This window comes from Sabethes cyaneus, chromosome 1, assembly GCF_943734655.1.
Source record: "Sabethes cyaneus chromosome 1, idSabCyanKW18_F2, whole genome shotgun sequence".
NCBI lineage: Eukaryota > Metazoa > Arthropoda > Insecta > Diptera > Culicidae > Sabethes > Sabethes cyaneus.
This window is the reverse complement of record NC_071353.1, coordinates 163,778,479-163,806,144: the sequence shown is the minus strand read 5'-3', so window position 1 is coordinate 163,806,144 and position 27,666 is coordinate 163,778,479. Positions and strand designations below refer to the sequence as shown.

At 38.2% G+C, this 27,666-nt stretch overlaps 1 protein-coding gene across 1 annotated transcript in view; it reads right to left on the bottom strand.

Moving 5' to 3' along the window:
* The window catches only part of LOC128746036 (octopamine receptor Oamb), a 95,684-nt gene that overhangs the window by 57,903 nt on the left and 10,115 nt on the right, over nt 1–27,666 (bottom strand). The window contains exons 2-3 of the mRNA XM_053843089.1: nt 5,550–5,786; nt 4,610–5,060 (exon numbers count right to left, since the gene is read on the bottom strand). Of these exons, the coding sequence (XP_053699064.1) occupies nt 4,610–5,060; nt 5,550–5,786 (688 nt within the window). The remainder of the gene's footprint in view (nt 1–4,609; nt 5,061–5,549; nt 5,787–27,666) is intronic.

Here is a 27,666-nt window from a genome sequence, read left to right as displayed (position 1 = left end):
CATTTGATACCCTTTTTGGAGGCTTTTTGGATCCATTTTGGAATTATTTGGAAGCCATGTTGAAGCCTCTTTGGAGATTTTTTGTTTTCCTTTTTTATAACGGCTCTTTTTTGGCGTTATTTAGCATGAATTTGGCAAGCATGAAAGATCCACACGCAGTGCCACATATGGGTGGGCCGTGGGAGCGGAGCGGTTAGTCCGTTCAATAAAAACCACTTTTGCAGAAACCCCGATGAGGAAACCCTAAAAACGCTTTTGATTGAAGCGGACGGAAGAAGTAGTCAACTGGCGGCCACTCACATTTGTTCCAGTGGATAATGGGGCTGACTCCAGACCACTTCATCTTACTTCAAGCTCACAGAGGGTAATAAAACTTGCACAGTGCAGTGGGATTAGGCTTCATTTAGAACTCTTTTGGGTTCATGTGAGACTTCCTTAAGGCTACTTTAAGATTTTTTAGGGTTTTTCGACTACTTTTAGACTAGAACGGAAAACTTTTCTAACTTAACTCGTACTTTTAGGCTACATTTAGAACTTTTAGAACTGTTTTAGACTTTTTTAAACGTCTTTTAGGCTTCGTTAAAATTTCTTTTAGGCTTCGTTTAAACTTTTTTAGTGCTCGTTTCGACTTCGGTATTTTAGACTTATTTCAATCTAGTTTTAAATTTCATTTAATAGTCTGCGTTCGATTCCTGCCAGTCTTTTTTAAGTCGATTTTTACAGTTCTGTTTTGGACGTCTTTTGAAATTCTTTTGGGCTTCTTCCAGATTTTTTCAGACTTGTTTTTGGGACTTGTTTTAGACTTCTTTTAGCGTTTATTTAGCACTCTTTCGGTTTCAGATTTCAGGGTCTAGTCTTAGAGATTATTTTTAGAGTGTTTTTGGAATTCTTTTAGACTTCCAGAGATTTTTAGAGTTCGTTAAGGCTTCTTTTGGAGATTTTTTATACTTTTTTCAGATTTCTTCAACGCTTTTTGACAACTTTAAATTTTAGGTTTCTTTTAAACGTCTTTTAGATTTCTTTTAGATATCTTTTGGACTTCATTTAGAGCCCTTTAAATTTCTTTTAGACTTTTCTTTTACTTCTTTCGGATGTTTCTTTACTTCTTTTGGACTTTTTTAGATTTCTTTTAATATTCTTTTTTTTTATTCTATATTTGAGAGGTTTTCAGCCTGCGGCTGGTTCGCCTCTTTTTTAATATTCGTTTAAACATGTTTTAGGCTTCATTTAGAACCCCTTTAGGTGCATACCAGACTTCCTTAAGACTATTTTAAGAATTCTTTTAGATTTCTTCATGATTTTTCTAGACTACTTTTAGACTTCGTATAGAATTTTTTTTAGATTACTTATAAACTTCCTTTGGACTTAATTTAGAACTTTTTTTGCCTTCTTTTAGATTCCTACCAGACTTTCTTATGGGTAGTTTCAGTTCTTTTAGATTTCTTTCAGACAACTTCTTTTAGAGCTCGTTAAGACTTCTTTCACATAGCTTTTACGCTTCTTTGTGACTTCTTCTAGTCTAGACTTACTTTATATCCGTTTTAGACTTTTTTAAACGTGTTTTAGACTTCGTTAAAGTTTGTTTTGGGCTTCGTTTACATTTATTTTAGAATTCTTTTGGACTTCGGTCTTTTAGACTTATTTCAATCTTGTTTTAAATTTCATTTAACAGTCTGCGTTCGATTCCTGCCAGTTTTTTTAGATCGATTTTTACAGTTCTTTTAGACATCTTTTGATATTCTTTAAGGCTTCTTCCAGATTTATTCAGTCTTGTTTTTTGGACTTGTTTTAGACTTCTTTTAGAGTTTATTTAGCACTCTTTCAGATTCAGATTTCAGAGTCTGGTAGGACTAGTCCTAAAGACTATTTTTAAAGTTCTTTTTCGAACTTCTTTTAGAATACTTTTAGACTTCTTTTAGATTTCTTATAAACTTCTTTTAGTCTTCTTTTAAATTTCCTTAAGATTTCTATTAAGCATCGTTTAGACTTTTTCAAGACTTCTGTTGGACATGTTTTAGACTTCATTTAAACCCCTTTAAATTCTTACCAAGCTTCCTTAAGACCATTTTTAGAATTCTTTGAGATTTTTTAGGCTGCTTTCAGATTACTTTTAGACGTCGTTTGGACATCACAAAGAACGCTTCCTGCCTTATTTTAAATTCCTTCCAGACTTCCTTATGGCTAGTTTTGGAGTTCTCTCAGACTTCTGTTAGAGCTCCTTAAGACTTCTTTAGGATACTTCTATCAGACTTGTATCTTAGGTGGGAAACCCCGAAGAGTGGTTCATGTTTTCTAGTGCCTTTGACACGTCGACAGAAGCTACAGCCGCCGTTAAAAATCAACCACCTTTACAGATGTGCTCTGATGACGCTGTAAATCGCGATGATGTTTTTTTTACCAAATATGCCGGATGGACATCTTGAATTTTATTACCAGAATGTGAGAGGATTGCGTACGGAAATTGATGAGCTGTTTGTTGCTGTCTCAGGTGCAGATTATGATGTTATTATTCTCACTGAAACCTGATTAAATGATAAAATAGGTTCACTTCAGCTATTTGGATCAAGGTATACAACATATCGCAAAGATCGCGACTTAGCTAGCTCAGGTAAATCACGTGGTGGTGGCGTCCTTATTGCGGTATCGAACCGACTACAGTCACAAGTGAAATCAGGAATTAAATATGATCTAGAACAATTACGAGTTGAAACTTGTTTTTACTACCGCAAGCAACAAATATAGAATTTACAATCGTTTTCTCTATTCGAAACATGTACTACGTACACAATCAGAGCTTAGTCGGAACCCAAAACGTTTTTGGTCATTCGTGAACAGTAAACGAAAAGAAAGCGGTCTTCCTACCAGTTCTTAGGGAATTAAATTAGAATACAACTGAAGGCATTTGTACGTTGTTTGCGAAACACTTTTCGAGTGTATTCAATCCGACTCCGGCTAACGCGATTCAGATAGAAAACGCCCTTCGCCACGTCCCCGGAAATGTGATAAACATGAGTGGCTTCAGTTGCTCCGACGAAAATGTACTTGAGCCTATGAAAAAATTGAAACCTTCTGCATCAACTGGTCCAGACGGCATTCCCGCGATTATCTTTAAAAAATGTGCGATTATGCTTTGTATTCCGTTAAGAATTATATTTAATCGATCTCTGTCACAAGCAATGTTTTCTGAGTGTTGGAAAAAAATCCGTTATGTTTCCTGTGTTTAAAAAAAGAAACAAAAACGATACTAATTATCGAGGGAGAACTTCCCTCTCCGCCGGGTGGAAACTATTTGAGATTTTAGTTGGGAATGTCCTACTCCGTGAGTTCAAGCCTTATATCTCCACGGATCAGCGAAAAAGGCGAACGCCAGCCGAAAACTCGAGAAACAAGTGAAACCCATAAACCAACGGCTTCAATGGAAGTCCTCACTGACGCCGATATAAAATGGATTTTTCATCCACCCGCAGCGTCACATATGGGCGGGTCGTGGGAGCGGTTAGTCCGTGCAATAAAAACCGCTTTCGCTGACCCATCAACTACACCAGAATCCCTGCTATTTGTTGGTAGGTAGAACAGGCCAAAATTGTAAATTACCTTTCTTAAACATTTAGAAAATATCAAATTCTAATTAATTCGAGTTTAGCTTTACAGTTCCACCAAACAGCTACCAAAAAGGTGGTTCGAAACTGTTCCCAACATTTATCGAACTACGATTCTTGTGCTATGAAACAAATTTTGTCTAAATTTTCACTAAAACCGGATAGTATTTGAGACGGAAAAGATGATTTTCTTGGCACGTTAAATCACAAACACTGATGATGAAGGAAAAACTGACATTATTTTCCCAACGCCTACTGTGGACGTGGTTCTCGCTCTCGATGCCCAAAAGCCCAAAAATCGTGACAAACGACAAAAAAAACTCCCAATTTCGACGAATTGTTTATTCTTTCGCTGCGATGGTGAAGTTGTTCATTGTTGTGTGATGATTGAGTTTATTGGTTCACGATATTCGGTATTGGAAACAGAAAAATAAATACACACTATTTTGGATGATTGGAGGAGCCGGTTTGAGTCTGCGACTCGAAACAAAACCAGACAACCTTCTTCGCTCGGTTGAGGTGGTATAATCTTCTAAACGACGAAATTCAGGTCAAAACACCACTGATTGTCTAGTTTTGTCGTTGGATGCTGCGGTTGGATTCTATGGCATGATGTTTGTGAAAACGACTAACGAACGGGTGGTGGGGGGGAGTTTCGCAAGGAATGCAAGGGAAATGCAGCTAATTTGGAGCTAAGACAACAGAAAATCAACTAAAATTAATGTGCAGGTCACAATCTCCTAAACCAAAGAAGCTTTTTTTTGTTGGTTCCAATTGAAAAACAGCCGGTTAAGCTTATTGTTGTTTTCCGGATTGCTTTGATTTGCAGAGATTGAGTGGAAGCTTTTCTTCTAGTTTTTTTTTTCATCGAATGAGGACGCGGGGGCTGAATTAGAGCACAAGAAAATGGAACGGAGGGACATGATTTGAGCATCGCACCACACTTCGCGCCCTTTGGCGGGGGGGGAGGGCGGAAGGAGGTAAGTCCATTTCGATCTGAATCCACTTACCTTTGGTGGTCCTGAAGCCCTGATTGATGGCCCGGGTTGTCCGTTCGGCGGCCCGATAAATGCGCCAGTAAAAGAACAGCATGACGAACATCGGGATGTAGAAGGACCCGAGGGCCGAGTAGACGACGTATCCGGCGTCGTTCGTCAGTTCGCATGTCCACGGACAGGGTGGGTTCGGAGCCGGCGGCTCCGGTCCGCCTTCCACCAGCGTCATCGACCCCAGCAGGATGTCCGCGGCGCTTGCCGCTGTGGCTGATGGTGAAGATATCACCGATGACGATGAGGCTGATGATGATGATGCTGCTGATGACGGTGATGATGGTAGCGATTGCAATGATAACAGTGATGATGGCGAGGATGACGAAGACGATAACGATGAGGAGGACGATGACGGTGGTGTCACTGACACCAGCGTTTGATTTCCATACTGATAATATAGGTTCTCTTTCACCTGAGGAAAAAAGCAGAAGACGAAATAATTGAGTCAATAATATCAGGTAAAACTTTTCGGAGGAAAGTTATTTTTGTCCTTCCAGTGCAGTGGAGAGTGGAAAAAGCTTCAACCAATTACTTGCTGAAAAGCAAAACTGACAACTGAAGAATAGCAAAGTAAAATGAAGTAAAAAAACCTTTCGTTTCCTTCGAAATAAAAGGTAAAATGTTATTTGCATTGCTTTCAGGAAATTGGAATATTCCCCCCGGTGTGGACCCAAATGAAATTGAATTTCTCGCTACCACTTGGACTTGGACGCAAGCATCAAACAAACTCACTCAAAGTTGACCTTTCACACTGGTCCCGTCGGACAATCAAAGGCAACGGATGCAGTAATTAGATTGGCCCGACTCAATTGTCCCTCCCCGTTCGTCATTAAGGTGTAACCATTTTTCCCCCCATCGCATCGCTTTAGTTCTCTAGTAGTGTTTTATGGTAAGTACTCACTTTCTGCTCCTTCCACCCGACCAGCGGCGGAAAGCAGATCACAAAGGACAACACCCACAGCCCGGCGATGAGCGACTTGGCCCGCCTGGTGGACATGATGCTCGGGTAGGTCACGGGACGGGTAACGGCGACGTAGCGATCGAGACTGATCGCGCACAGGTTCAGTATCGACGCCGTGCACATCCAGACGTCGACGGCGAGCCACACGCGGCACCACACGTCTCCGAAGATCCACACCTGCGAATGAAAAAATTAAAAAAAAAAACAAAGAAATTAGATTTACTTCTCACAAATTTGCTATGGAAACTGTCAACTCGTTTGTTTACAGAGCACAACAAGTGTGGGTTGTAAACCAAAGCCTACTCGGCACCGTTACAATTTAGTTAGAATCATTTTTTCATTAAACAATGAAAAATCTTTATGAACATAGAACCAACATTGTTTTCTTCCTGTTTTATAAAGTTGCTGCCACCGGGCATGCAGTTTTCAATCTGCCAACGACGGGGGTGGGTGACCACCTACACACCTTAGTATTTGCCGGAAAAAAAAACTTTGGCATATTGAGATTACTCCAGGCAACAGAAACAATGTGTAGGTTAGGAATTGCTCGAAAATGATAGACACGACGCAATGTCTCTAGTACTTAGAAAGCAAAAATTAAACATAAAAACCAAGATCCAGAAAGTGGAAATTCAAATTGTGGAAAATTTTTCCAATCATAACTATTTCAATTATTGTATTTACTTTTCTTAAATTACTTAAATTTTCTTCGTTTTTTTAGTTTCTCTATCTTTTCCTTACGTTTTCAGATTTCTTCTATTTCTGTTTTAATTTGAACATTAAACCTAGCTGAATGCTCGTTCTTACTCGTGGTCCCTTAGTCTACCAGTCACTTAAACAAACGTAAACAAACAAATGAACAAAACGACCCACTTTTTAATATAAACAAACAGACACTAATTTCAGGCAATCATTGATGAACGTAACGGTAAAAATGATTTTTACATCGTCTGCGAAAAAACAGAATACCTACACCGTAGATATTTTCAGGCAATTTATTTGTTAGAACCACTAGCAACAACGGTCCTAAGTGACTTTCTTGGGGCACTCGAAACGGCACATAGTTTTGTTAGCTGTTATCCATGGCTATTACGTAAGACTTGGTTGGCTAAGCCACTAAGCCAGGGTGTCACGCAGCCCGTGTCAAAGGATAAATGAAGGGTTGTGGGGGAGGTTAATAAATACCCAACCGAAAATGGAGCCTGTAGAATACCAGAGTGCTGCATTAAGCTGGTCACTGATGCAGTGGACTATCTCTTACCGAGCAACTCGTGGGATTTACATGTTGAATCTCAAAAAAAAACCAAACCTCAGAGCTCCGACAATCTCTCTCTCTCTCTCTCTCTCTCTCTCTCTCTGCTGGAAAACAAAGAAATGAAGCAGAAGCAGAGCAGAAGATGAAACAGAAGGAACAGGAACTGAACGAGTACAGCTAGAAGACGTTCTGTCCTGTTCCTCGTCTAACCTCAACACGCCGACTCATTAGAAATCGACAGATGAAGAAAGCGACGGAATAATCGTCATAATCAGATCTGGACCTGTGCACTATGGGCCAGAAACTGAAATTTCGGGACAACAAGATTTGCATTTAAACGGCATGTCTCAGCTCAATGTGATCTTCGGCAACTTTTTGAATGAAAAAATTGATGCATATCTTGAAGGGGTCGTCCAATATTTAAGCATTACTTAAACAACAATTTAAGTAATAACTTTTTGAGTAAACCTTCTTTCACCTTTTTGGTTTCAAAATATTAAAGATAAACCAATTTCAAGTAATTTTTCTAAAGATATCAAACTTCTACCTTTTACCCATTTCCAGCAGACCTTTGTTTATAAACGACCCCTCAAATCCCATTTCTTCTTGTAACATATTTATTTCAACAGACAGCTCAATGTGATGTTCTAGAAAATATTTTGCACATAAAAGAGGAATATTTTTGCTGCAGACTGTTTTGCTTTTTCTGCATTCATTAATCAGATATAACTGATTTTAGGTTAAAAACCGTCTGGTAAAGACGATTGAAAGACGACTGACTGAAATACAACTGAAAAACGATTGAAAGACAACTGAAAGAAAACTAAAAGACGACTGAAAAACGATTGAAAGACGACTGAAAAAAAACTAAAGGACGACTGAAAACGACTGAAAGGCGACTGGAAGACGACTAAAAAACGACTGAAAGATGATCGAAAAACGACTGAAAAAAAGACGACTGAAAGACGATTGAAAGACGACTAGAAGACAGCTGAAATACGACTGAAAGGCGATTGAAAGCCCTCTGAAAGACGACCAAAAGGCGACTGGAAGACGACTGAAAGACGGTTGAAATACGACTGGCTGAAAGAACTGAAAAACGACTGAAAGACAACTGATAAATGACTGAAAAAAACTAAAAGACGATTGAAAGACAATTGACAGACGACTGAAAGATGACTGAAAAACGAGTGAAAGAAAACTAAAAGACGACTGAAAAACGATTGAAAGACGACTGAAAAAACTAAAAGACGACTGAAAGACACTTGAAAGTCGACTGAAAGACGATTGGAAGACGACTAAAAGACGATTAAAAGAAAAAAACTAAAAGACGACTGAAAGACGATTGAAGGACGACTGAAAGATATTGAAAGACGGCTGAAAGATGACTGAAAAGCGAATAATAGAAAACTAAAAGACGACTGAAAGGCGAGTAAAAGACGATTGAAAGACGACTGAAAGTCGACTGAAAGCCGATTGAAAGACGACTGACAGACTTCGAGGGCAGACAGCTGAAGGCGAACACGCTTTCGGCGGATGCAACCGAATTCGATCTGGACTTTTACCTGCCGACCAAGCGCGGCGGTGTGGTGTACAACGAACGGCGGGTTGATGCACAATCCGGCGGGCGACGCGGTGGTGATGACCAACATCCCGGCCGTCCTGGACTGGATCGAGTCGGTAGTGTGCAACAACGCATCGCTTTATCGTGCTTCGTCCTGAGAGTCCTGTACCAACCAGGTGGGTGGGTAGCCATCCGTAAACTGCAATGAATTACCAAAGGGAGGATACGGATAGGTTGTGGGTTAAATAAATTTAAATGACATGACAAAAATTCACTGTGTTGTGACGCCGCAGAATAAAAAACGTTCTTTGCAATTCGTTACAAGAAGAAGTGTGATTTGAGGGGTCGTTTATAAACAAAAGTCTGTTGCTGAAAATGGGTAAAAGGTAGAAGTTTAATATCTTCAGAAAAAATACTTGAAATTGGTTTATCTTTAATATTTTGAAACCAAAAAGGTGAAAAAAAATTTACTTAAAAAGTTATTACTTAAATTGTTGTTAAAGTAACACCTAAATATTGGACGACCCCTTCAAAAGATGCATCATTCATTCATTTTTCATTCAAAAAGCTGCCGAAGACCACATTGTGCTGAGACATACCGCTTAACCGCAAATATATTTGTCTATACTCTAGTCTATACCCCCAAAGAGTGAGCTGGTCAGGATGTGGGAATGCAAACCAACCCATCCCCCTCGCGGAGGAGGGTCTAGAGAGTGAAGGCTACTGGTGAAGCACCCAAGCTCCGCATGGACTCCACTGCTAGCGTCTCCTGAGGGAGGCCGTAGGTCAGATCAAAGTTGGTATCAAAAGTCTTCGGAAAGGAACAAAAGTTTGAAAATGTCGTTATTTTATGAAAATGGTGACCATCAGGCGATCCGATACAGCATTGGCCAACGTATAACGGCGGTAAAGGCCCAGACACAATGCATACGGATTTTACTACGTTGCGGAAATTTGACAGAAAACCCATGGAAAAACTGTCAAATTACCGCAACGTAGTAAAATCCGTATGCATTGTGTTTGGGGCTTAACACTGGGGACTCGAATCCACGAGCCTAAGTGGAAGACGAAGCAATGAGGATAATGAAGAGCTAAGCGTCCTTAGTGCTTGATGTCTGAGAGCTAAAAGATGGCCACTCCATGCAAGAATGGACACAGACAGAGAGGAGCGTAGAGAAATCTTTAGAGCGGCTAGGGCTAAGGCAATTCTAACTGCTTTAAGGAGCTGTATCGAGACGCTGATGCTAACCCCTGGGGCGACACCGAATGCCGAATCACTATGAGAAAGTTCAAAGGTCCATCCAATGTCCGTTGAGACATGTCCAGAAAAGCTGAAGGCGATCATCGGGGGACTCTTTCCGCAGCACACCCCAACGATTTGGCCTGCAACACCGTATCAAGCCGAGTAGGCTGTTGAGAGAACAATTTCCAATGAGGAACTAGTAGTAGTGGCGAAAGAATTGAAGGCAAAGAAAGAACCTGGGATGGACGGAATCCCGAACGTCGTTTTGGAAACAATGATCCAGGTTTTCCCAGACATATTTAGGTTGGTGATACAGAAATGTCTGCGAATCACAAGATAACAAACTGGATGCATAGAGCGATACTACAGCTAGCCCACCACAAGACGGAAGTACTAATGGTTAGTAACTGTACCATCCTCGCGACGTTAAACTTAACGGTAGTTCCGGAAGGGCAAAGAATACAGGGGGGACCGGGAGGTAGTTTTTTTTAGTGGTTAGGCATTGTAATATAAAAAGTAATATAAGATGTCAGCCATGTAATATTATAAAAGATGAACTATCAAGGTTCTCCTGGCAGGATCGCCATGAGGAAAAGTTCGCCCCTGAGGAATGTTCACCAATGCGGAATGCTTGCAGGTTCCTTACGTTTGGTTTGCCATCGGTTGTAACGGGTGGCAACTAAAATTTTGGAATTTTTTCGAGGCCCCTATGCACAACAACAAACGAGTTCAGAAAAAAGTGTGCATGTGTTAGCTCTCTGTCTCTTCTTTCTGACAGTATTTTTTGTTTTATTTATGCTTGCCAAGTTTTGCTCAAAACAAGAAGCATTTCATGAACGCGTTGTACACTTCTACGAAATGCACAAAGATCTTGGCAAGAAGTATACGGTACAACATTTCAAAAGCGAAAATGTTGCGACTTCAACTATTAACCATATCCTGAGATCTCCAACAACTACTCGCAAGCAAGGTAGTGGAAGACCTGCCAAAATTATGGACGCAGAAAGACTTCGTTCTCTTTTTCGTGCCTTCAACAACAAGGATTCCTTGAGCCAACGGAATGACGCTAAAAAGTTCAACTGTTCCCAACAGGACATCTGCAAAACAATGAAACAAAGAATCGGCATAAAGTGCCGAAAAAAGACAAGCGCCCCGAACAATACGGAAGAACAGATTTGGACGCTGAAATCCTAATGCCGCTGGTTGATGAAAAATTATTCCGGAAAATGCTTTGTTTTGGACGACGAAAGTTCCTTCCCTCTTTCTAAGAGACACATTCCCGGAAATGTACTATTCCATAGCTAGTTCTACTGCATCTTCAAACATGAAACACAAGTCTAAACAAAAGTTTGAACAGAAAGTGATGCTGTACATTGCCATTTAAGAGAGAGGTATTTCTAACCATGCTCCAAGCCCTCTGGTTTGGCTATCAATCAAGATGTGTATCAGAACGAATGTTTGAAGAAAATTTCGATCGATTTTCGATTAGTTTGAAAACTATTTTTTAAAGAATTTCCGAGAAAAATGCTCTATAGCTCTGCACTCGATAGAGATAGAAATGTCATTTCTTTAGCAAAGTTGTTTGCCTTTATATTTTCCATAACTTTGCGGAAGAAACCATGTGTCTATCTACTAACACAAAAAATGGATGTGTATCGAGCCTTTAGGAAACGTGAAACACATATAATGCTTGCCGTACTCTCATTTGGGTGGTCTCGATGTCTCGCCACCGTTCAGACGTTTTTTGTTGTTGCTGTTTTGGAGTCTTTTCATCGTATTTTCATGTTATTTTCGACGTATTTCTGTCGTCTTTTGTCACCTTCTCGGTAACTTCTCATTGAATGTTCATCATCATAACACAATCTTTTTGCTGTCTCCTTGTTGCTTTTCTTCCTATTTTAGTCATTTTTTCATCGCCTTTTTGCTTTGTTTTCTACAATTTTCAATTCGCGGAAAGTGAGTAATACTACTTTGTTATAAAGAGCAACTTTATTCGCTTGACAGAGCGTGTAAGCCGCTATATCTCTACATATTTGCGTTGGTAAGACGAAATGCTTATCAACTTAGGAACTATATGCTTCAAGAAGTGTTTCGTTGGTTTCTCTCTGCCTGGCTTTTGCCATTTGGTATTGTGAACCAGTTGCGGTTTTCAAGGAAGGATTTCAACCACCGGACAAAAGCAGCAGAAGCACCGGAATGCTTTCATTTGGCTAGCAGTATGGTGCGGTCAACTCGATCGAACGCAGCTTTGTTGTCAGCATGCACCGTATCGACTTGTGCTTCACCTTCCATATGTTGTAGACAAAATGTGCTGAACTCCACCGGATTTGTGCTAATCGAGCGACCAGTAAAAATGTCATGCTGATCAGTTGAAAAGTATTGTGCAAAACTTGTGTGCAACGAGCCACCGATAAGGATCTAAAATAATTTCGAGTCAGCGCACAGCAACGTAATCCCGCGGTAAACTTGACAATATCGTTTTTGTTTCCCTTTTTAAACACAGAAAAGATACAGGATCTTTTCCAACATACTGGAAATATTTCCTACGAAGCGATTGGTTAATAATAAACTGTAGAGGTTTCGAAAGAGTACGTGTGCAATTTTTCAGTATAATCGAAGGTATTCCATCCGGCCCGGGAGACGCTGATGACTTCAACTGCTTCAAGGCAACTTTAATTTCTTTTTGCGTGAAACTAGTTATATTTATATCGCACACGTTTGCAGGAGCGAACTTCGGAACTTTCTGGATGTCAAGGGTGGAGCACTGCTACTGCTACGCTAGAGAACTGCTGAGCAAAACAGATTACAGATGTCTGTATTGCTGGCAGAGAGATCACCAAGTGACATTTGAACAGGAAGCCCAGAATGCGAAACTCTACAGCCGCCTCCAAGATGCTGTCTAGAGTTAGAGTTAGAGTTAGAGACCACCACGAAACCCGCATTTTTGTGGTCTTATTTTCTCACACCACACGCGTTCTGGTTCTAACGAACACACCGTCATTAGTATTTCTTTCGGACTCTCGTTCTTATTTTTTCATGCATATTTAGCTATCAGCCACGGCCGTCGCTCTCACAACCTGAGCAACTGACATCGATCACTCGCCAGGGTTCACTCTCTTTCTCGCGTGTGAAGCGAGAACTTAAGATGAAGAAGAACAGAAGAAGCCAACCAAAAACTGCAGCAACACGCCCTACTCCTGCTCGCGGGCTGTTGTCAGCTCACGAGCTGCTGGTTTCGTGAGCCGGCTGCGCAAAACGACGCTACGTGGCTGTGCGCTCGCGAGTGTGTAGGTAGCAGAGTGTATTCCCACAACCTCAGCGGTTGTTTGTCGTACGCTTGCGTCAGTGGAGTAATCTTGTTTGGATGCCATGCTTCTCACACTAGTTCGCGTGCAGGTTGGCATCATCGTTTGCTTCTCGCTCAATTTGCAACATTGCTTTACCCAAAGCTGAAACTAATACATCAAAACAAAAGCCGTGAGTATAAACGTCCTTCTGAACTTAGCCCTTCTTTATCGACAGACTTCGCAGCCGGTTATTAGAGTACAGGAAAATTACGGGGCTAATGCAAAGATCCTATTAACTCTGTAGCGGCACCGCTCAATCGTTAAAAATCGTCACTCGAAAGTCAACAATGAAGCAATAAAGCTTCGGTTTCAACTGAAGCAGCACTGCTTCGTTTCAAAACTGGCTGCAATCAGCGTCGGTAAAACCGGTTTCACTTTGTCATGACGATCGCTTTTAAAGTTTCATTTGTCCTGTTTTATCAAATATTCAGTAGAAGGCCAGTAACTTTGAACAGTGATGATGAAAACTCGAAATCTCAAAAGTCAAAATCAACTGTGAATCATGTCAACTTGATCCTATGCATAAAAAACTCACGCGTGAGTTTTTCTGTTTTCATAGCAAGAAGCACAAAACTCACACATTTTTCTTCCCGCTTGATCACATTCTGCTTTGCTTCAACTGCTACCCGGAGCTATACACCTATACATACAAATTCGTTGTTGAACAGCATAGGCATTCTCTCGTGCGATACGTAACTGTGAGTGAGCGTAAGAGAATGAATCTCTAAATAAATCGTAAAGTTAAACTAAAACACACATTTAAACTACATGTTTATCTAATTCTTATTAGGCTTTTTACTTTCTAGTAAAGAAAATGTCGATTCTCGCGAAGGAAAAATGTAAATTCTGCCAATTTGTTTGCTATCTTCATTCATGAATGTGTGTTAGCTTTTTCGCAGCTGATGTTTTCTCTGGCGGTTAATTCTCTTTCGCGCTCTGGTTCGTTGTATGAAATGCCAGCTGTGGAAGAAGTAAGCAAAATGCTCACAGCTGAAGTTCACATCGCATATCAACAGAGACATCGCATATAACAGCGAGAGAAATTCATATGTAAGTTCGGCGCTTCTGATCAAAGTTGAAATTTCTTGTGCTTGAAATCTCAGTTCTTTGCTGCTATGAATTTACACTGGTTAGGTGTGCAATGGCATTAACTAAATAAAAGAATTTTCTGTAGCAAGATATTCCATTATATGAGAGTTAGTTGATTCAGATAATTAATTGTTTCATTTATTTAATGCCACTACACATGTAATTTAATGAATGTTGCTTATAGCATTTTTTCTCAGCTTTCCGATGTTGGTCTTAATTAATATCGGTTGGGGTGATCATGGCGAAAACGGCGATTTTTTGATAAAATCCAACAAGGCGGCCAAATCCAAGATGGCCGCAATTTTTTTTGTTTCGGAGCCCTATCTTTTCTCTTTACTTAACCGTTCCGTTTGTAGTTTGTTTCATAGCAAATTTTGGAAATATCACAATAAAATTATATGACAATTGTGAACCTTGCTACAAATAACTGTTTTTTTTATTCCGTTAATGCCATTGCACACCTAATTTTATGAATGTCTCTTGTAGCATTTTTCTCATCTTTCCAATGGTGATTTTAAAACGAAAATCGGTTGGGGGGCTCATGGCAAAAACGGCGATTCATTCATAAAATCTAACATGGCGACCAAATCCAGGATGTCCGTCAAAAAATTTTTTGCTCCATTTGAAAGCCCTGTTCTTTTTCTGTACGGAATTGGACAATTTATTATTAGTTGTTTAATTGCAAATTTTCGAAATTTCAACTGAAAGCTCAACTTTTCAACTTTTTTTGAAACTGTTGGGCCCCTTGGCGAACGAGGGGTTCACTATTTCGAAGCATTAAAAATGTGATTTTCATTTTTTAACCATTTTTAACCAATTAAGCGCAAAAGCTCCAATATTTGAAGACTTCGTGTCAGTAGTAGCCCCGTTTCAACGAGAATTACTCCTCTGTTCTAAGGTTTCGTTTTCTTCCGGTTTTTTACCGGTTTGGAATTTATTTATTATCAACGACCGTAACTCGAACATTGGTACGTGCCGAACATTCGAACGAGACACAATACGAAAATGAAGCTGCGTCAATTAAGACTTGAGTCACGATGGCACACACATGGTATTAGTTTGATTTTATTGATTGTATATGCTGTTGCAAGCATGAAATGAGCTTTGCTCGAATATATATGTGTCACACTGTATATAGGTTATTTTTTGTGTGCCAGAAAGGTATAGGAGTTAAAAGGCCATTGCCATAGTTATCCTCAATTTCTTTCTATTTTGTCTATTTTATATTTATAGTTTTCTAATGGATCATTTAAGATAGTTTTCGCTCATGTTTTCCGCTAGATGGCCACTAAAGCGCCACGTGCATATGGCACGTAGAGTAAACTGAGGCTGATTCAGGTAACGCGTCATAATTTCTTTCCGTTCCGTTGTTGTTGACGGTTGCTGACGGCCTTTTTTGGGTTGACCAATCCGATTGAAATGCAGTTCGTTGAACATGTTTGACAAAACATGTATATGCAGGGACCATCCGTGAGATTTTCCAGCTTTTTTTATCATCCATTTCATGTCCCAGTTTTGAATTTTTTGTTTCAATTATTTAATTTTTTTTTATTATCCCTTTTTGCAGTTTTCTTTTGTCTATTTTTGCTTTCCAATATTAACATTTTTTCTAAAGCACAGGAAAAGTCTTTGACAATATAAAATATTTTCCTGGTTATCTGTTTTTTCGTCATTCCAATTTTTCTGTTGACCTGCTTTTGAATTTTTTCTATCCGATTTTTTACTACGCTTTTTTCCTGCTCCACTATTTCGCATTTCTTTTTCCTTTTCTAGTTCTAGTCAATACCCAATTATCCATTCTTCTAGTAATCTGATTGGGTAATGTTTCGATGGTCTCTCTCTCTCCCACACACACACGCGCACTTCTTTTCTCTCTCTTACCATGTTTTACCAGTTTGTACTACTATTAAATTGTTCATTTCTGTTAATTCTAACATCAAAATCAAAAACAAAGTTTCGGCAATTTTGTAGTCTTTTTTGGTATTTCCTGTTACTATTTTACCTTACCCTTTACGTTAATCTCGTGTTCGCCATTTCGTTTTTTTTTTTGGTCGGAAGATTTGACCACTGCGACCATTATTTTGATCTATTGTGGTATACTTCTTCCTTTGTTTTTATCTAGGTACTAGCTGACCCGACAAACTTCGTATTGCCACAAATTAACCTGTGTTGTACATAAATCATGAATCTCGGATGATCTTTGTCACAATCTCGAGTTTTGCAAGCCCCCCAGTGGACGGCGCTTCCGACGGCGGGTCACCGGCAACACTCGCGACCGTCTCGTCCTGAATGATCTGGTGTTACTATAGATAGTTTTGTGGTCTTGTATTGACTAATGTTTTATGGAACAGTCTCGAATTTCTCGAGTTCGATTAGTTTTTGAGTTTCGCAAAAATTTCTGTTTCATTTGTATGAGAGTCCATATCCCCCTGCCACAGGGGTGAGAGGTCTCTAACTATCGTAAAATGAATTCAAGACTCCAAATTCTCCCACATGCCAAATTTTGTTCCATTTGCTTGATTAGTTCTCAAGTTATAAGGAAATTTGAATTTCATTTGTATGGGAGCTCCCCTCTTAAAAGGGGAAGGGGTCGTAATTCACCATAGAAAAAATTTCTGCCATCTAAAACTCCCACATGCCAAATTTGGTTCCATTTGATTGATTAGTTCTCGAGATAAGCGGAAATTTGCATTTCATTTGCATGGAAGCCCACCCTCTTAAAGGGGAGATGGGCCATAACTCGCTTTCTAAAGAAGAGAGGGGTCTCAATTCACCATAGAAAAAAATCTTGCGTCCAAAACCACTTACATGTCAAATTTGGTTCCATTTGCTTGATTAGTTCTCGAGTTATGAGGAAATTTGTTTTTCATTTGTATGAGAGCCCCCCTCTTAAAAAGGTAAGGGGTCCTAATTCATCATAGAAAAAATGGTTGCCTTCAAAAACAGCCACATGCCAAATATGGTTCCATTTGCTTGATTAGTTCTCGAATTATGAGGAAATTTGTATTTCATTTGTGTAGAAGCACTCCCTCTTAAAGCTGGAAGGGTCCTAATTCACCATAGAAAATATTTTTGCCTCCAGAAACCTCCACATGCCAAATTTGGTTCTATTTGTTTGGTTAGTTCTCGAGTTATGAGGAAATTTGTATGGAAGCCCCCCCTTTTAAAGAGGAGAGGAGTTATAATTCCCCTTATAAAGAGGGGAAGGGTCTCAATTTACCATAGAATAAATTCTTGTCACTGAAAACACCCACATGCCAAATTTTGTTCTATTCGCTTGATTAGTTTTCGAGTTATGCAGAAATTTGTGTCTCATTTGTATGGGAGCCCCCCCTCTTAGTGGGGGGAGGGGTCTCTAACCATCACTAAAACCTTTCCTGGCCCCAAAAAACCTCTACATGCATATTTTCATGCCGATTGGTTCAGTAGTTTTCGATTCTATAAGGAACATACGGACAGACAAACAGACAGAAATCCTTCTTTATAGGTATAGATTATTCTATTTTGCATTTTATGCTTCCATCTTTTGTTTATTATGAATATTTTATTTCTTAATTTTTCTATTCTATTTTTTCTGCATCGTTTTTTTATTCTAAAGTTTTTCTTTTCTTCATTTTTTCTGTGCTGTGCTTTGTCTGTACTTCACTTGGTTTGTTGTTCCCCCCTTTTCTGGATCTGTTTATTTGTCCTTCTATTTTTCTGTTCGTTTGTTCTCAGTCCAATCCAAATAAGTAAGAATGAAGCGTAAACCATCTAAAACGTCAGTTGATGTAATATAAACTCGATCGCTCTATCAGTGTATTTTCAATGGAATCAAAAAACGAAAATCGAGATCAAGAGTGCCGAATTGAATATCAAGCTAGAAGTAAATTATGATGCTCGGTAAAATTAGATCAGAAAAGAAAAAATATTCCGCTCCAGGTGCGAATCGAAACAGATAAAAGCTATAAATTTCACTTGCAGTTATCACGCTTCATCGTGGGAGCAAACTTCAAATGCTCGCCGCGTCGCTCGCTCGTCGGTATTGCTTTCTCCAATTTCAAAGCAAATCCATCGTAAAACGCTTACCAGTACCCAGTACCTAGGTGGGTGGTGGCAGTACCTCGGTAGTTACCGTTCCGAGTGCAAATGCAATTCGAAACCATCTCTTTGGTGGAATCGAGGAGCAGCATATTGATTGCATAAATTTAAACCAATCTTCTCCACCTCAACCTGCTGTACCTTCCTCGACGAGAACACAATTTAACTTGTTGACCGTGGCAGTTTGATATCCCCCATGAAAAGTAGCTTCTGCTCATCACAGTAAGCTTCGACCCGTCGGTCGGTCGGTCACGGGTGCCGGTAAAAGATAGGAGGAACTGAAAAGAGAGAGAGAAAAAAAACTTCCAAGCGATTTCCCTCTTCAGGACGATAGAAGAAAAAAAGTCGGACCAGGGAAAACACATCAGGAACGGACTTTCTAGCTACCGAGCGAGCGAGTGAGTGAGCAAGCGGTGCGGTGGTGGGTGATAAATCGAATCCGGTTTCGAGACGTGAAGGTGAAGGTGCTGCTGCTGCCATTACTATAGCGCTACTTTTCCTGCTCTGTTGTTAACCTGAAGCGACCTGGCTGACGGACGAGTTGAGGATCGCTTCCGTTCGGTTCGGTTCGGTTCGAATGCCAAATGAGGAAGTTGGAACCCAGCCAGAACGGCTGGGAGTAAGAGAACGCGCCATTAAATAAATTATGTACATTTCGATTCGGGGCAAAACCGTTTCAGTTCAACTTCAACGGCTGATTCGTCGCTGGGTGCAGCAGCAATAACGGTGGAACTTTTACCTGGCCAAAGCCTGGTACGCAAAGAGAACAGACGGAAGACTTCGCCACGCGTCTTCCGCTTTTTATTGCCAGCGATAGCTAGCATGCCGGACGGTCCTACCGGTCCTGGTGCCGGTATGTCAGTCGCTGTAGGCCGACCGGGTTTTAGGTGCGATAAGTGGACTAGAATTGGGAAATTATACGTCTATCGGCCGGTTTCGGGATTACGGTGCCCTGATAGAGTTTTTCGATTTGCTGAAAGTAATCGATTCATGTTCGTTACGTTTGCTGGCATTATTGTGAGATATGTTTTTAGGTCCTCTAATTGTGATCACAATGCCGCCGGTGGGATAAGCCACATGATTAGATAGATTTTCTACGAGAAATTTGATAATACGGTTGGGAAAGCTAAAGGCTTCCCCACCAAATTCGTAGGCATTTGGACCTTTCTATTTCGTACCAGAAAATGCCACCTGCGGGTGTCTGCTCGGACCAGTCGAGTAGGCCCATCGAGGAAACCCGTTCATTAACCGTTTCCTGCTGGGTGACCTTTTGCGAAGCTTAGACTTTCTCCATTTCCGGTACCTGACCGGGTTTGCCATAAACAAAACGTGCCTACGCGCTATTAAGAGAGCCTTTTCAAGTTCACCGTGCCGTGCCGGCTAGGCTGTGCGGCGAAGAAAGCGATGTGTGTTTTACCGAAAAGGCTATGCCTATGGATTTAGCTTGAATTCCTCGGGTCTGAGGCTGATGTTATGTAAAACTTTTACCGTCTACTTCAGACTAGACGTTCGATGAATCAGTGCTTTAAAATGGCTCCGTCATTTCCTGGAATTTCGGCTCAACATTCTTGGGTTTGCTAATCCTTGATATGCTTGATTAGGCTGAAATTGTAATCCTATAAGACGGTAAGGTCTAACAAACAAATGCGTATTTTAAACTCACAAAAGGCTTAAGGATGTGTTGCTAATTATGCTTCATTCGAGCTTTTGAACTTTAATCTTAACTTTAATCGTATAAAAACAGCATGTCAAATTTCGATGACGGAATGCAGCACGTAACCTTATAACGGAGGTGAAAATACTGAAGAGTAAAATCAACCAAGAACGGAAAAATATAAGAATCGAAGAATATTATGGAAGCTAAAATTAAAGAGGAGACAGAAAAAAACAAAGGTCAGAAAAAATTAACCCGCGCAGTAATATTTTGTACAACGCCTGTGAACCGTTAACTTTATCTCGGTATATCGGGATTCCAGCAAGAAAGAAAATTACTGTTATCAGTAAAGTTGATCCGCAGACCAACAGAACAGAACAGAATAACAGTGAAAACGAACACTACCAATGAAAAAGAAATAAATAAACAGCAGAAAAATGATAAAGTGAATAACTATGAACAAAAAGGATGAAAACGACGAAACAATAAAGAACTAAAAAAAATTTAGATGAGCTAATATTAAGGTCAGAGATATGAAGAATGGAAAACCTGCAAAACAAGAGATGAAGAACCGACAGGTAGAATAATAAATGAGAAAATGAAGAACAAGCAAACGAAGAAGAAGAAATAAAGAAATGGAAAAATTATCAGAAAAATAGAAAAACAAGGGATGAAAAAGATAAAACAGATGAACAGAAGAATAGAAGAACAAACGAAAAGAACAACTAAAGCATATAAGAACTGAAGACAGAAAAGCAGAACAAAATTATAACAGAATGGAAGAACAGATCAACAGAAGAATAGTAGAACAAGAACAAAAAACCCGAATAAATCCACCTATTGGTGAAAGGAACCTTGGTTATACCATTTTATTTGTCATTTGAGTGGAGTAATCGACAAGTCTTCGGAACATAATTCAACTCTTGTTATCGTTGTGTCATATATTATCAATGCGTATTTAATATACTATGCAATGCACAGTGGTCCAGGAACGAAAGTTAAGTGGAAACTTACATTTGCGGCTAAGCGTTTTATAATAGCTCCCTACAATGTTCAGCAAAGTTGTTCAACTCTAAAAGACAATTAATGCGAAATCAACGACTAAGTTCCAGTTTGGCTTGTAAACACATAATCCATAATAACTTTTTATAAAAAAGAAATAGAAAAATAATTTCTTCGACAAAGTTGTAGCTAAAGATTATAAAGTAACTTTGCCAAAGACAGTAAGCGTATTTTTAGGCGTTTCTAACTTACAGAGTGTTTTACAACAAGACCTCTCAAAAATTACTTTTTCGCTTATTTCTTCAAATGCAGTGGTTTTATTGCATCATAATGTCTTACAAAGTTGGTTATCTTATCAAAAGACATATTTTTGTAGAACATTGTATGTTGAAAACTCATTCGTATAACGAGTTCTAACGTTTTTCCTGTGTTTTACCTTTGTTATACAATAACAAAGGTTTAAAAATTGGTCGAAAAACACGAAATGGATCCGAGGCCCGGAGGGCCAAGTCACATATACCAATCGATAGGGTTCGACGATTTGAGCAATGTCTGTGTGTGTGTGTGTGTGTGTGTGTGTGTATGTATGTAATGATTTTTTCTATCGCCTGTTTCTCAGAGATGGCTGAACCGAATCGTTCGCTATTACTTTTGTTTGAAAGGTATTATTGTCTAGTAGATCACTATTGAGTTGTTTCGTGACACGACGTTTTGTTTAAAAGTTATAGACAAAAATGTGAAAAATACGTGACACGGGTTTCTCCAGAACTACACGACCGATTACAACGATCTTAGCATCAAATGAAAGCCCTTATTAAAGCTAAATTATTCAGGATTTTTTAATTGAAAACAAACAAGTAGTTTAAAAGTTATGCTTAAAAAATCTGTTTTGACAAGGTAATAATTATCGCCTGTTTCTCAGAGATGGCCAAACCGATTTACCCGCTACTAGTTTCATTTGGCAGGTAATATAGCCGGATAGATCACTATTGAATGGTTTTTTGATTGGATGTTTAATTTGAAAGTTATGAGTATTTGAATACACCACACCAAAATTAACAATAATTTATAATGATTTTAACCAAGATAATTTACCTAATTTCAATTATTTTAATATCAAATGAGAGGTTTTGACACTACGAATATATATGCAAAATTTCATAAGAATTGGTGGTACCGGTCAAAAGATATTAACCCTCGAACACTCGCGCCTACTTTTGTAACACAGTTACTCGCGCGCACAATAGCCTCAAACCAAAGAAAACGTGCGTACTAGAGTTTTGACTGGGAAAACTTGGTTTTAGGTTTATCCAACCTTTAGAAGAGTTTCTTGAAATTAAAAGCTCTATCGTCTGGTGGAATCTAAATTTTGATTAATCCCCCTAAAAGTGAAATAAATAAATTTATTTTTCTTCACTGTCAATATAACACATTGATGTGTTCTGCAAAGTTATAGAGCATATTATTACAAGAAATTTTACTAAAGACTGTAACCTTCTATCTCTGCAGTGAAGATAGAAAAATCTTATTTATTGTATATGAATATGTAAAATCAGTTTTTATATTTTTGCTCTTTTTGTAATTGTTGTATGACTTTTTCATGTATTACAAAGTTGTACAAATGATAAAAATAAACAACTTTGCTGAATATAGTATACCTCTATGTTTGCTTGTTTAGAAACTGTAGAACTTTGATTATAAAAAATACCTTAATTTTGACTACGAATTACTCGACTACCAGCAGACGGATACATTTTAAACATTTTACATTGGCTAGTTTTGCTGCATACCACACCATTAATGCATTGAATAATTATGATATTTTGCTCAGAATAAGTTTATTGAACAATATACGTTAGTTAAACAACGATTTGTAATATTATAGCAATATGGCGTTGGAAAACCTACACGTGTTGTACAAAATACAACAGCGTGAGTAACCGAAGGTTAATAAAAATTGACGAAAATTATTCAAGAAAACTCTATTGATGTGAATCAAATAGAATGGCATTACAGGAAATTATTTATAGTTCAAAAACCTATACACTAGACCTTTACAAGGCAATGTATATGTTAAAGAATAAGATTTCCTCTTACAACTTACTTTTATTTTCACTTCTCAGATTAATAACAACTTACTTATCCTTACTCAGCAATTTCATGAAAAAAGGATCTATCAAAATTTAAAAGTGTTTCTATTTTGTTCAAATTTTGTAAACGTATTCAATTTTCAAAAATTTTATGTAAACCAATGCATTACGCAACGTTAACCAATAGATGAATTATGTTCCGAAAACGTGTCGATTTCTATCTCAAATAGCAAGTAAGACCGTATAACAAAGGTTCCTTTCACCACTAGGTGGATTAAATCGGGTTTTTTTAGTCTTTTTTGGAATAGAATATCTCAAAAAGGGGCAAACGAAAAAAATCAAACTTGGCCGTTTCTGAAAGCTTGGAGTTTTATCTCAAGCATATGTGAAAATAAAAAACTGTTTTTTCTCTAACTCGAGTAATATCAATTTAATTTCATGTTTGACCATTTTCTGCTATGCAGTATTTTCCAATATCTTCTTGAAGACGATTAAAGTCAACATGTCAATAGTAAAAAAGAAATTTGTCGTATCTTGACACAATTTCTTCTGATTGTCACGTAAAATAGTCTTCGAACTCCAGATATGACATCACTTTTCTATCAGCACCAGCTGTTTTTGATAAATATCTAGCTGTCAATTTTCATTATTTTGCAAATATGCTCAATCTGCCATCAATAATGTTTTAAAATTAATTTTCAATAAAAAAGCAAAAAATATTGGTTATTTCATACGTAATATTGTTAACTGTTATTTTAGTTTTATGTCATTTTTTAATCGCAGGTAAGTATATCAAAACAGGCAAAGAGGTAAAAGAGAAAAAACCTATAGATCCTTTTCGAACTTCAACCACCTTATATCAGTACCTATATCGTTGATTTGGAAAACAAAAGGGTAGTCATTTATTTGAGAGATTCAATAAATGTTTTGTTTTCGAAATATTTTATTATTGTTAGCAATATAATAATTTATTATATTATTAATTGGTTTGCGCTTGGTGGAAGCTCCAGAGTACGTGTACAATACGAACGATTATGTAGTGCAATGACTGGATCGGACGACAGCAGGAGGCGTTTGAACACATCCTCCAAATTGGCAATCCGGTTAAATTTTTTGACGTGAAATTCCCTGAACTTACAAATACATTTATTTAGCGTTTCCTGTACCTCTTCGCTTAATAACCCTATGAGTTGTGCCGTGGCCTTAATAATATCTGCGCCGTGTACTAGCATTTTATTAACGGTTGGCGATATAGCTAATATGGAATTGAATGGGAAATAATCTCCTAAACTACCGAATTACTTTCACGAACATTTTAGAAACTAATTTAAAATAACAGTAACGGTACCCTCAAATCTTTTGACATTAAACTCCAGGACTCTAATAGGATTTGCTTGAAAATGTTCCTCCTTTTTTACTACGATCATAGTCATGTTCCTGTTCCTGAATACGTATAAGACATCAATTTTGAAGACTTCTCAGCTTTCTGACACTAAAGTAATTTAAAAGATTACTTTAGACTAGAATCAGAAATATCAATATAAAATTTAATTGCATGTGCATATATCCAAGTGAAGATTTCCATGACTATTTGTAAATTAATGAAAATTGTAAGATAGATATTTATCAAAAACAGCTGGTGCTGAGCTCCATTTGCAGAGAGGACGATAGTGATTATTTGAAATCCAGGATAACTGCTATAACTGCTAACCAGAGTACAGTAGTTCTGTGGAGACCAAGGCCCTTCACTCTAAACCACCGTCGAACTAACTACGCGCGCAATGAACCAGCCTGCCGCTGTATGCAGCTAATGAACAATTTTAGAAACATATTAAACTTAAACATGTCGACTGATACTATTAAGAAAAAACTTTCTGACTATTTCTGAGAGGTCAATTACATGTACACTAATACCACTGCATTTTATATTATTTTGTATTTGGTATTATAATTTATATTTATATGTATGGATTGGATGACGGGCGAAGTCCATATATCTTGACAATAAACAATTGTAAAAACTACCGTTATAAAAACTTATTTGATGAATATTTCAGCAGTGGTTCGAAAACTAGCACAAGGTCAAAAAACTAGATCTCTTAACTTATCCGGAGTTCGAAGACTATTTTACGTGGCAATCGGAAGAAATTGTGTCATGGTACGACAAATTTCTTTTTTACTATTTACATGTTGACTTTAATCGTCTTCAAGAAGATATTAGAAAATACTGCATAGTAGAAAATGGTCAAACATGAAATAATTAAACTGAAATTACTCGAGTTAGAGAAAAAACCAGTTTTTTTCACATATGTTTGAGATAAAACTCCAAGGTTTCAGAAACGGCTAAGTTTGATTTTTTTCGTTTGCCCCTTTTTGAGATATTCTATTCCAAAAAAGACTAAAAAACACAGGAAAAACGTTAGAACTCGTTATACGTATGAGTTTTCAACATACAATGTTCTACAAAAATATGTCTCTTGATAAGATAACCAACTTTGTAAGACATTATGATACAATAAAACCATTGAATTTGAGCGAAAAAGTGATTTTTGAGAGGTCTTTTTATAAAACACTATGTAAGTTAGAAACGCCTAGAAATACGCCTACTATGTCTTTGGCAAAGTTATTTATATAATCTTTAGCTACAACTTTGTCAAAGAAGTTATCCTTCTATCTCTTTCTTATAAAAAGTTATTATGGATTATGTGTTCACAAGCCAAACTGGAACTTAGTCGTTGATTTCGCATTAATTGTCTATTAGAGTTGTACAACTTTGCTGAACATTGTGGGGAGCTATTTGGAACCACAAAAAACTTTCCACTTAATTTTCGCTGCTGGACCACTGTGCAATGGGTCATTTCACGCGAAGCGTCCGAGCCCCGTATAATCGATCTTCATGAGTTTGAACCAAATTTCGCCAGATTGTTCGTTTTTGGTCAGAAAGTAAAAATCGAACATTTGGGTATGAAATGGGGAAGGCAAATGAGCGTCCAATATAGCTCTAGCCATCCCAAGCCCCTACCTAGCGCCTCCACGTGGCCATACCTGGTAATGCTCTATTGAGTAGCCAAGCTAGGAGGTGCGTTGCTGGGTGGTTCCCGGCTGCCTGGTCTCAAAACCGCGGTTTTGGGCAGATGGCGGAGCTACACGGCCTAGCTAATAGGTAAGCCTAATAAGTTATTTTAATTATTTTTTTCGTTTTAGCTTATGAAGCATCTCCTGCTATATAGTAAAAACTGGCCAAAACGAGTTTTAATACTGCACATGGATACCAGAATGAAAAATTAAATTAACTTTTAAAAATTAAAATTAAATAAGAAGCATTTATGGAACCCAAAGGACGTTACTCTATTCCATACGAAGGACTGCTGGTGAGATTGTTCTATTTTTATCATTTATACCACATTTCATCTTAATATCTTAACATATATTAACAGTATTATTATTGATATCATAAATGTGGAAGGCTGGATGACGGAGTGGATTGCCAACCTGAATCCTTAAGGTCTGAAGCAAATATGGCACTTCTCAATTCAAAACAAACAAATCATCACGTGGGTTAAAGTTGGTATAGCGAAATTGATTATTACATGGAAGGATCCTAATGCTGGAAGGCGACTCTTATAACCCCGGAATGCGCACAAGTGCCTCTGCTTGTGGGTCCGCCCAATCCCTTTTGGCCCTTCTGTAACAGCATTAGTGTGAAATTCATTTGATAATCAAATTTGGATCTACTGTAATTCTACCCACATACATTGGCAAGTCCTTGAAATGATGGTGGCTTTCCCCTACTACTACTACTACTAGAAAGTAAAAATCGAACATTTGGTGCCGATCGGACATTCCCTCGATTAATGGGAGCCGCCACTCCATTTTTAAGGAAAATACCCTTTTTTTGTCAAAACCTCTTATTTTCTTTTGCTTATATCTCCGGAAGTATTGGGTTTAGAAAGACACTATTTTCACAGTTTTAAAGGAAATCACCCAAGGAATTCGAAAAAGATATTATTTTTGAGCACCAGTGCTGTCAACAATTTTTAAACTCAATTTTAAAACTAAATTTTTCTCTCAATGAATGCAATTTGATCTCAAAAATTCCAACTTCATCGTATTTTGCAGATTTTTTTACTTAAGAATCACTTACCGCCCCGAGGTATTCTTTGCCAATTCCGAGATACAGCGTTTTAAAGCAAGCGATACCCCATTTTCCATGTAAAATTATAAGCAAAACAACTTTTTTTAAGCAGTGATTCTCTTCGCAATGTGAAACTACTTTGCCATATCGGGAAAGCATTTATACAATCTATAGCAAAGTTTTTCTTAACAGTGTTGCCAGTTTTTCAGTTTTTCGTTTGATTTATAGTACTAGATGAGGAAATGTTACTTCAAAAAGGCGTAAAATATACGTTAGTTGTTTGATCATAGCCTTGTAAACTGTTTTTCATCTCGCTCATAGACATGAGCTCTTACCTTCCTTGTTTATTACATTTATTGTTGCTAGGAGACCCTTAATTAATGTAACTAATTATGCAGGAAACTGAAAAGTTGGCAACACTGTTAAGAAAAACCCTTTTATTTACTGTATAAATGCTTTTCCGATATGCTAAAGTATTTTTACATTGCGTAGAGAATTACTGCTTCAAAAAAAGTTATTTTACTCTTAGTTTTACTAGGTTGAGGTTGACCCGTCGTGGCTAGCCACGTTACCAAAACCTTTGAAAATGTAATATGGT